The 11,549-nt window shown below is 46.6% G+C and overlaps 1 protein-coding gene across 1 annotated transcript; it reads right to left on the bottom strand.

The window, feature by feature from the left end:
- Positions 1–51: 51 nt before the first annotated feature.
- STOM (stomatin) lies at positions 52–10,231 on the bottom strand. Its single transcript, XM_048325330.1, has 7 exons — positions 10,079–10,231; positions 6,745–6,848; positions 5,807–5,879; positions 4,799–4,881; positions 2,811–3,014; positions 2,186–2,320; positions 52–1,751 (listed from the first exon to the last, which is right to left on the bottom strand). The coding sequence occupies exons 1-7, from the start codon at positions 10,125–10,127 to the stop codon at positions 1,557–1,559; spliced, it is 843 nt and encodes a 280-aa protein (XP_048181287.1). The 5' UTR covers positions 10,128–10,231; the 3' UTR covers positions 52–1,556.
- Positions 10,232–11,549: the final 1,318 nt, after the last annotated feature.

Here is an 11,549-nt window from a genome sequence, read left to right as displayed (position 1 = left end):
CGCATTTGAGACCCTGACACACAGTATTTTACTCTTTCAGAAAGTCACTCATTAGTAAACAGCATGTTTTTTATTCAGGATGAGAGCAAAAAGCAGCTTGTGGTGTCAACAAGAATTCACTGGGGTGGCACCTGCAGCAGCAACAGCAGGAGTTACAGAGACTCATCTTCCCTAAGGATTAACCTGGAGCTATGCAGTTGCTCTGTTTCCCAATCCAAGGTCCTGAGTACAGCAAAGCTAATTATTCCAGCTTTGTTAACTGATTCCCCCCCTCCCAGCCAGAAGTTAAGCTCAGCTTACATGAGCTGCCACCCTGACAAACACGGAGTATATTGCTTTGGTGATGCAGAGGAAAACCTGCCCAGCAGACAGGCAGAAAAGCAACAGCACTTGGGCATCTCCTGCCAGTGACAAAGGCACAGCGTGTCGAGGCACAGGTAACCAGGCCTAAACCACCGGTAAATACAGAGCTGATCGGAGCAGAAAGGGCATAAAAAACAACTTATGGAGTTTATGCTGGCCAGTGGGAGAAGGGCACTTACATCATTGATCTTGGCTGTTCTGTTTCATTGCCACCTCCCAGAATTTTAAGATGCTAGACTCAGTGTTGGTGGCAGCCTGGAGAGCCTCCCCCTAGGCAAACTCCAATTCTTCTCATTTTAATCTGTAATTACATCTACTACAGAGGTACAAACCAGGAGGTTTAACAGCTTGGGTTATGTGAGCTGAGGCTCACCTGCTTTGGGGATGAAGTGTAAGGCCTTACTGACTCAACAACCACTCCAGGTCTGCACAGAGCAGCACCAACAGGTGAAGCACCAGTGCAGCATCTTCTGTTAACACCACCCCTCCCTGCTCGTTACAGACATCTTACTTCTTAGAGAAATAAGGTTTTAGACCTGGATAAAATGCAGCACTTTGGCTTTTAAAAATTATTTTTAAGAGAAACAGATACAGGTGGAGCCTTTTCAGTGCTTTGAAGCAGCATAACTATGCAGACACAGCCCTGTAACAACAGCAGCCCATCAGTGACCACAAGCACGTTGTATCCATAACTACGGCATGGTTGTGCCATTCCTAGGTGGCAGAACAGACAGGAAGTTCCACTAATAACTCCTTCTCATGAATGGGGACTGGTTTAGAGAGCATGAGCCTGATTTTCAGGAGTCTCCAGGACACTATTCCACTTCCCTTGCAGGGCTACAGACCCATTTTGTAGAAGGAATAGTTCCAAATGTTGGATCATCTCTACCACAACCTGGTTTTCTATTCTGTTTGAAAAGGAGGTTTTGGATTAGTGGTGTCCCATCCAGGGCAGTATGGATAAATCTTATTTAAGATCACAACCTGCTTGTACTCCTTCTGAGAGGTTTTCAACTTCAAATATTGCAATTGTCCACATTCACAAACATTACATACAAGTTCTATAACACACTCAGTAAAACAAAAAGGTTCCTCAGCAAACCCACTTTGCTAACACCGCCACAAGCTACACTACACAGGGAATTCAGTGCTGCAAACGTGGGCTGACCCCGAGCTCACCCCTCCCACCCTCCCTACTCTTTCCCACCTAGGAGGCCCTGCAGGATGTTTATGGGCAGGGGGAAGACGATGGTGGAATTCTTCTCGGCAGCGATGGTGGTCAAGGTCTGCAGGTACCGGAGCTGGAGAGCAGCGGGAGACTCCGTGATCACCATGGACGCCTCCTTCAGGGCCCTGGACGCGTTCATCTCCCCCTCGGCCGCGATCACCTGGGGAGGCAAAACCAGCGGAACTGAATTCATCCTGCACAGCAAGGACAGGGAATCCACAGGGTGATTTCAGCGCTAAGGCAGGTACCAAAACCACTGCCCAGTGCTCTGGTAAGTGACCTGCCCTAGGCACATGCTTTCACCAAGCACAAGCCACTCCTGGTTGCTCTCCAGGCCCCAATGCCTGCTTTCCTCCCATCCAGAATGCAGGATCACAAAATCTGGCATCAGGTCTTGAGAATGCAATGCAAGGATTTATTCTACCTTCAAAAGCTTTTGTGCTTCTTCCAGCACTGCCTCTCAAAACCAGAGGCACTCCCCACAGCTGAAAACACTTCAAGCTGTACTTTTTTGTATCTACAAGGGCTTGAGAGGGAACGGTGTATTTCTTACTGGGGAAAACCCGAATCCAGCCCCCGGGCTGCTGTCATTACCTTGGCTCTCGCCTCCCGGGCAGCCTCTGCTTCTGCAGCCATGGCTCTCTGCAGCTGGACAGGTAACTTCACATCCTTGATCTCCACACGTTCCACCTTAATGCCCCAATCGTCTGTTGCATCATCAAGTGTGACCTGCAGAAGGCAGGACAGGTAGGTGAGGCCATGCACCTGGCTCAAACTAATGCCCAAATTTGAACAATGACCAATAAACCAAATGAATTATCCTCAAATTCTCAGATTTTCAAGGCTTTCATATTTCTAGCATGATTTGATAGCTGTAAGAGCACAACTGTTTCAAACTAACAAAAACCCCTAGAGCTTGATTAATATATTGAAAGAATTCTGTGGCACAGAATTCCTTCAACAGCGAAGTACTGACACAAGGATTCAGGGAAGCCCTCCTCTCCTGTATCCCTTGTTGCCACTTACTAGCCCCACTGGCCATTACTCCTTTAGTTCCTCACTCTTATTTTACAGAGTGGCCTCCCAAGAGATCTTAGCTTTGCCTACAGCTCCAAATCACAACTTATCACTTAGAGGTGAAATAAATCCACACCTTTCAGTTATCCATGGGATTGCTGCTTAACCTGCTGTTTGATGGATTGCTCCAAACTGCTCATACCTGCATGCTGTGTGCAATTTCCTCACGATCAGACAGGATCTCAGAGAGGTTTTTGGTGCCCAGGACATTCCTCAGGGTGGTCTGTGCCAGGAGCCGGGTGGCTGAGTCGGCGTTGGTGATGTTTGCCACGGCCAGGGTGGCATTCTGCACCCTGTAATAAACCACTCCATCCACGTTAACTGTCACTGAGTCCTTGGTCAGGATCTGAAAAGCAGTGGGGAAAGTACAGAATATTCCATAAATACAAGGTTAATTATTATGACAATCACGTATTTGTTTTACTACACCAAGTCCTGGTTTTCCACTGTCTTGAAAACAAAAGTCCTCATACACATATGCTGCATGTGAATGTGTCCCAGTGTTCTCTAACCTCCCAGTACAGCTCTACAAAGCTGAGACTAAATATGGAATTAGAAACTTCTCAGTGAAAAATACATTCCATTAGCTTTGCCCCAATGTTATTTTTAACTCACTTCCTCGAATTCACAGAGGGATCTGCAAGTCTTACCAGTGACAGGAAAAGGAAAAAAAGCAGAAATTTTTTACTCTGAAATTTGTCTTCACCTGGGAAGGTTTAACCAGTGATTCTGGCAAGGAATCACACCCAGGCAGGTCTCCGTGCTGCCTTTCAGTGAGGTTATACCAGGGCTGCGTGAGGCAGCCTGACAGCAGGGCCATGGGGACTGTGCTGCAGAACTGCAGCCTCCTGGGACAGAAGGGTGGCACTGCACAGGGGAGCTCAGAGAACCAGGGCCATGCCCAGAGCTGCCCTTGTTCCATGGTACACAATTACTGTTGTGTTACTTGACAGGAGAGAGGGACTTGTGAGTTACTCAACCTCCAAGGCTTACCTGCCCTGTCCCTTCCCAAACTACCTCTTTTAGCAGGCTTTTCGTAACACAAAAGCTCAAGAATGAGTAACATGCACAGAAATCATATTGTACAAATAAAACTGGATTTCTGCCTCTATGTACAGAACACAAACAAACCTAAATCCATAAGCGTAATTTAATCAAGTCAAAAGAAAAACCGGATTACTGATGGCCTCACTAATGGCACATCAGCAGCTGCAAGCACATTCTGCCTGCCAGTGATTAGGTTTCTCCCAATTACCCTTTAGAGTGTACCAAGACAGCTGCCATTTGTCTCAATCTACAACTAACGATGAGCAACAAACCCATGAACGGATCTGACAGGAAACAGAGGCACGACACAGGCTGCATGAAGCATCTCTGCCTTGCAAAATACACAGATACATGAGGGATACAGTTATAACCATCAGGATACAATTGTTCACTAACTTATTTTTAGAGGGACAGTTGGGTTTTTTTCTTTTTTTATCTATGGAGTTGGCAGCACTGAGTTCAGCTGGCCTAATGCTCTGGAGATATTCTGCTACAAAGCTATGATGTCCAAGGAAAATCAGACTAGAAATCAAAGTAATTTTTTTGTTCTTTAGGACCTGCCATGAGTGGTACCACCTTCTTCATGTTCCTGTGCAGGGCAGGGCACAGAAGCCACATGCACAAAAACCCAGCAAAGGGAGCTGACCACTCATTCCCCCAGCTGCTATAAATAGCATTTGATGTATATACCAATTTCATCCCATTACTTGAGCCAGTTTATACATGTAGATAAATTGGCACAGGACAGGTCACTGCTGCGCCTGGAAATCTTCCAGATTTCACAGAAGCAATTAGGGAATGTTGTATGAAGCCCAGCAGCTTTTGTTCCAAACCCCTCCCATTCCAGCTCTCAGGCAGTATTCAATTAGCTCATTTGGTCCTCAGAGCATCATCTGTTTTCTTTCAGTGCTCTTCTCTTACTGGATGACATTTCTAAAGGATACACGTATTCTTCACAATACATTGCACCTCTAATCTGTATTTAAACAGCGTGTTACCCAATACTGAGAGGGGAGAAGGAAAACCAAAGTGCACTAAATTCTGCAAGTACTTTAGTAGATGCAAAGGCAAATGCAAACTCACCTCCTGAGGAGGGATATCAAAAGAGATGGTTCTCATATCAACTTTGATGAAGCTGTCTGTGCAAGGCAGGACGAAAAACAAACCTGTGCCAAGAAATCCATTCAAGAAGATGTGAAAATGGGTCATTAAAGCAGATGAAACTTGTTACTGCAATAAACTGACATCCAACTGTTGTGGCTGTGCAGCTCTTTGTGAGGAGCTCAGCAGCACAACACTTGGTACTGGCTTCCAAACCAAGGTAAGATTTTCAAAAACACATGCTGAGAAACTTCAATTTATCAGGGTATCACTTACTTAGAGATTTTTAACATTTGAAAAAAACCAACCCCAGAACTGTTAACAGCTACTTTTAAAAATGTCCCCCACATAGTTACTTGTGGGGCCTAATTCTGGCAAGCATCAACCCCCTTCCTTCTGTTCTGGTGGCTCACTGAGATTCTTCAGCTTTACAGCAATGTGGAATATTGCAAAGCCTGGGTGAAAACGAAGCAAGAAGCTATTGCCCCTTTCTGTCACTCTGAGCAGCAGGAGAAACAGCTGAAAATAACATTCTTCCAGATCTCAGAGTTTCTAATATACACAGGCAACTTCTCAAAACTATCAAATACTCTACTGGCTTCTGTTACTTTTGAAGGACATCAGGGCTTCCAGACTCATTTGGTTGAACTGATACCTCAAACTTCTTTTTTCAAATAACCCATTCAATGCCATTATTCCTCCCTTTGCATTTAGTGCTTTTGATTCTGCCTGCAGATCATACATTAACAAAGGAGAGCTTTGAGAGGGTAAAATTAAGTTTGCTGCCCTCTCAGTCCACAGTATGAATCAGAACATTCTGAGCTGGAAGAGACCCACGAGGCTCATGAAGTCCAATTCCTGTTGTAACATATCCTCTTACTGGAAGTTACAGAATTCTTGAGAAATCCACTTGCCACTTTAATGCAATGTCTCTACACAATTACTGTTTTGCTGATGACTAATTAGAACAAATTGCTGTGCAGGACATACCTGGTCCCTTTGCTCCCCCTTTTAGGATGCGTCCAAGTCTGAAGATGATGGCCCGCTCATATTCCTTGATAATCTGTAACAGATTGTTGGATGTCATGCAGGGGTTTCCAGAAGTCACATGATGGATTCCAAATTAGGTACACACCAGTCTAAGACAGTCTTGACTCTCAAATTTAACACACATTTCTCTGCTGGCTGCTTTTGAGAATTTTAGCCTAAACTTTAATGTCAAAAAGCAAAGAGCAAAAGGAAAAATCAGGACAATAGTCCACAAGAAATATTCCTCAGACTCTCAACAGGACGGCACCTGGGCAGGTCCAAGCACCAGCAGCAGCCATCAGGAATATCCTGGCAACACCACAACAAAGTGCAGTATTTATGACCCAGCAGGGATTTTTCCAGCTCCAATTCTGATGCTACACATCAGCCAAGCCAGGAGGAAAAACTCCTGTCTGGAAACTGCAAAGATCAACCTCAGAGTGACCACAGATGACAGTTTGTGTCTTCAAATGTGTCACATGCAACCACATCTATGTACATAATTACAGATGCATATTTACATACTTCATATTTAGATGTGATATACACAAAGAGATCTCCTTAAAAAAATAAAATATCAGTTCTCTAAGAGTAGTTATGGGTTCTTGCAATTATTCTGATCCTTCAAATGAGTTTATTTACTAATGACAACTGGGCAGATGTAGTAAAGATGTTAATGCAGGAATTATTTTGACCAAATATTGTAATAGCACTTTAATTTTTGGTTTGAAGATGAATGCACTGAAGTGCTGGGGTCTGCTATCTACTGTCTGCTATAGCTCAAGAAAGAACAGAGTTGGATTAATTTGTGTTTAGAACAAGTAAATCCAATTGAGAACAATAATAGCCACTCTGCATTGCTTAAAGTTTTAATCCAACTTAGCAGTGAACGATTTTACCTTTATGCACATCCATATCGAGACAGGAAATGTCAGAACAGTGAAAACAAGTGAGGTGATCACCAGGATCCATCCACACACACCAAGGCCAGTATCAGCATCATCTACAAAAGAGCAGAAATTGTCACTATTTTAACCCCAAGAGTGCCTGTTAAAGTGCCTAAATTGCATATTTATGTTGACTATTTCTTGAAATAAGTCTCTGTTAGCACTACTCCTCCAGCCAAATGCATTAGGTTTAGTTCAGAAATCAAAAGCCAAATTCTGCTTTGATTTTCACCAGTCTCTCAAAGCTGTGCAAGATAGCTGAGGGCAGAATGCTGTCCCAGTAGCATTTTTGCAGAAGTGTACCAACATTTAAGTTTCAATTCTCAAACACTTTTCTCTTCCCCAGGTTTTTCTAATAGAGGGACTCACAGGCTGCAGTGGAAATCCTGTTCCTTTGTTTTCTGAGAAGGCAGAGGAACCTCCCTTAAGGAGTAAAACGCTAATACCCCGCAGCCTGCCAGCTCTGGGACAGCATGATTAGAATTTGGGTTCTGTTCCAACCGTCAGGTGCAGATCTAAGAAAACCACAATTCTCAGACCTGTTGGACCTGGGAAGTTGGATAAGATGAGGTATAAGATTAGCTGGATGTGAAATAAAGCCTCCATAAAGAATTTCTTGGCCAGAAACTCCTCATGCCTTACTTCTGTGTCAGAAGACAGCAGCTGAAGGTGTCTCTGGGATCAAATAACGAGCTGGTGGTTTCAAATGCTACCCAGTTAAAGCCATGACAAAATGTGGATTGGGAGGCATTCACAGAGCTACAGGAAGTTTCTTATCCTCCCAGCTAAGACTCTTAATGGGTTGCCAGGAGCCTGCTGCCAAGCAGGGATGTCCCAGGGTGGCACTCAGCACTCACAAACATCACATTCCTACCCTGGACAAACTGAATTTCGTGTAGAAGTCACACCTCAAATGATGTAAAATTTCAAGACTGCAAAGAGGATTTATTTAGCACCAGTGTCCCACGATGGGGTGTATTTCACAATACAAGAAGGGAGAGAGATGCTGTCTCATGGAAAACTGTATGAAATACAAGAAACATGCCTGGCATTTGTGGAATGAGCTAGTTCTGAACCATCTCATCATGGCACATGGCATCACTGGACAACTTCATCAATAGGCAATTCTTGCTCGATTTCTCAGTGAGGCTCATTGACACTGGATCCTGAGAGCAGCCAGTTCAAAGCACTCGAGTGGGACTGACAGAGGTGGTACAGAGGTAACACTAAAGCTCCTGCAGGTGATTCCTATCCCTGCCCACCCCAGAGGCTGAAAATAAAGACTTTATCCCACACTAAGTGATGGTGACAGTATCCCTAAACATCCCACTGGAATTTTCTCCTGAGCGAAAAGGCAGGTTAGCCCAAAACTTGGATTTATAGCCTGCTGTGGTGGGCAAATCAAGGCAGGCAATGAAAAAAAAGCAAAAGTTCTTGAGCAACCTCTTTAAGAAGTAAACCACAAGGAGAAAGACTATTAAAAAAATAAAAAACGTAATTGAATCAGGCTTCAATGCCTTTAAGGCTGACTGGAACAGTTACCATTAGTTTAGCAAGAAATTATCACTTGGATCATCAAACTGTATTAATAATTTATAATATACACTTAGTGCTGGAGGCTAAGGTGAAAGTGTAAAGTTTTCATTACCCTTGAGGTGTGGCACACGCTTCATTTGTGATTTATTTTCTTCTGAAAAGACTCCACAATCCAAACAAGCATATTGCTGTCAAACAGCAAAAGTGTGCCCTGACTGAAAACAAACCGCCAATTTCAATGTGAACTAGATGTCTTCAGAGGTGCTTCTCAGAGCATTTCACATGGGAAATAGCCAAAATTACGACATCTAATAACCAAACCTACGTCTAATGCCATTTACCCCATCCTTTATTGTGATCACATGCGAGCTGCAGGAGAAACCACCTCAGCAGCATGTTCGGGAAAGGCTCGCAGAGACAAGATTGGAACCAACGTGACCATAGCAAGGTATTAATAACTAACAGAGTTACAGCATGAAATACAGATCCTCTCCAAGGATACCAGAACCAGCATGTGCCATTGGGCATGAGGCCCAAAGAGATCCACAGTTATTTACACAACAACTCAAATTACCCAGCCAAAGGCTTCGTACACAAAGCAACATATAAATACATTTCCTTCTCCGGTTGCAAACGAGAAAGGCATAAAATAAATAATGACTTTTCCATTGTTTCTGAACAATGGAAGTAAAAGGAAAACATTCCAGCTTCCAGTGAGTGAAACTGTCAGTTGTGCTATCTCAGTGCATCAGCTCTAAAATGTCCTGACCCACGTCACACACTCACACCTCCTAACTGGAAGGCCAAAACCCACATCTGTAACGATGCCAAGAAGTAAAAATTCAGCACAACTCATTGCCCCACCTGAGGACTTCTACCACTTCCTGCAGTCACACCTATACAGGATTTGGCTGCGGTGAAAAGCCACAGTAGCGTCAAAAACCAATCCCTAAGTCCTCCTTGTTCTCGTTTACTGGTGCAGCGCCCCAGGGGTTACTTCTGTTAACTCTGCTTATCATTATTTGCATAGTTTTCCCGTTAGTGATCTGAGTTGCCGCACAGGGAAGGAAACCACACGACAAAGAAACCGACCCGAGTTACGCCACCGGGGCAGCTCGTGATGATGCTCTGACACGTTCCCGAGGCCCGTGTGAGGACCTGCCGGGAATCACCACCTGCGGCCCCGTTACCCGAAGGGGCAGCAGGGTCAGCCCCCGTTAGCCAGGCCTGAGGCTCATCATCCCCCGTTAACCGGGGCAGCGGGTTCAGCATCCCCCATTAACCGGGACTGGGGACTCAGCATCTCCCGTTAACCGGGGCAGCGGGTTCAGCATCCCCCATCAGCCGGGGCTGGGGACTCAGATCCCCGTTTTCCGGGGCAGCGGGCTCGGCATCCCCTGTTAACTGGGGCTGGGGGCTCAGCGCTCCCCGATAGCCGGGGCAGCGGGCTCGGAACGACCCCGGGGCTGGGGTCGCTCCGGGGCCGCCGGTGACCGCTCGGCAGCCGGGGCTCAGGGAAGCGGAGGCTGCCCGGGGGGCGAGGCACGACCGCTCCTCGCTCCTCCCGCGGGCTTAACTTCGGTGAAGCATCGCCAAACTTTTCTCCGAGACTAAATACAGCAATGATTGAAACCGAAACAAAAAAGCGGAGAGAGAGACACGAAGGCGCCCGTACACGGAGCCCGCGAGGAGCGGCCGCTGCGGGGCCGTTTGGGGACAGCCCCCTGCCCGCTCCCCCTGCGGCAGTTACCTGGCGCCCGCCGGGACTTGGCCGGGTACCCCGCTTCGTGGTCTGCCATGGTCCCCGCGTCCCCTCAGAGGCGCCTCAGAGCCCGTTCCGCGTCCCCTCAGAGCCACCTCCGCGCTCCTCCGCAGCCACCGCCGTCCCCCCGCGCCTCCCTCAGCGCCGCCTCAGCGCCGCCGCCACGCGCCTCCCCCGCCCCGCCCGCGCGCGCGGGGTGTGGCCGCGCGCCACCGCCCCCGCCGCCAGGGGGCTCCACGGCCGCGGAGGGCGTGAGGGGAGCGCCGTGGCGGGAGAGCGCAGCGCCGGGCTCGGGGGGCGGCGGACGGGCAGCAGGCAGGGCTGGGAAGGCTGGGAAGGCAGGGAAGGCAGGAGGGGACGGCACGGAGTGTGCGACCGGCCCGGCAGGCAGCCATCGCCTGAGGTGAGTGAGCCCCGGGCATCCCCTCCCGAGGGGAGCAGCGAGGAAAGTTCCAGCTGCCCCGGCCTCGTGTGTAGTTTAAAGTGAGGATGGAACAACTGTTCCGTGAGGTATCATTGCTTTTCTTCCTCACACTTTTCTTCCTCTCGTGTGGAGAGTTTGGATCTTTCATCCTTTTTGGAAGAGGCCACAGTAGTGACCTCTGCTGCTTTCGTACAAGGTCCGTCCACAGAGACAAGGTCTATGCAGAAGCACGTATTACACACACAGGCGTTGCATACCGGATTGTAAAGACTGTTAAATTTGATAAGAGTTCCAAGGTTGAATTCTATATTAGTATGAGTTGTGAGGACTGTAAATGATTCCTGGATATTCTTTAACCTTTATTTCTCTATGGGATGTTGGCAATTAGTGGGCATGTCCAAATGCACATCTATCACGTTGCACTTCGTACTGACGAGTGTAATTGCTTTTTCTTCATAAAACACATTGCAGCCTATGAACAAAAATGGTATTAGACTTCTAACATAGATTTATTTTCGGTGTTGATGTTATTCTGTATTAAACTCTTCCTTTGAAGAGCCTAAATGGACAGCCTGAATCTTGCTGTCCATTATGTGCCAGAGGAGCAAAGATTTTGGTTTGGTAGCACAATTGACTGAGGTATGAGGTAGGAATGGAGCTGCGTGCTGAACGTAGTCCTGGTTCTTGATGTCTGGTTCTTGAAGTTCTTGAAGTGACACGAACAGCACTGGAGAACGACCAGCACTTTCTCCAGTGAGTGTAAGACACCTCATGAACACTCTTCCTGTTGCCGCTGTGAACTCCTCTGCCACACTTGTGCCAGTTGATTTCAGACTGATCCGGATGAGCAGTACATGAAACTAAAGACTAAATCTGTCTCAAGATCCCCGAGTGACCTTTTAAAATTCCTTCTGTCTGTTATCTTTACTCGCATGTTTGCTATCAATACGTTTATGAGTGCTGACTGACACCTGCTGTTCTCTTATTAGTAATTCCTCAAGCTTTTTGTCCTTTTCTCTGCAATTTCGTGAGTTT

The sequence above is a fragment of the Corvus hawaiiensis genome, chromosome 21 (assembly GCF_020740725.1).
Source record: "Corvus hawaiiensis isolate bCorHaw1 chromosome 21, bCorHaw1.pri.cur, whole genome shotgun sequence".
In the NCBI taxonomy this organism is placed as follows: Eukaryota; Metazoa; Chordata; class Aves; order Passeriformes; family Corvidae; genus Corvus; species Corvus hawaiiensis.
This window is presented reverse-complemented; position numbering and strand designations above follow the sequence as displayed.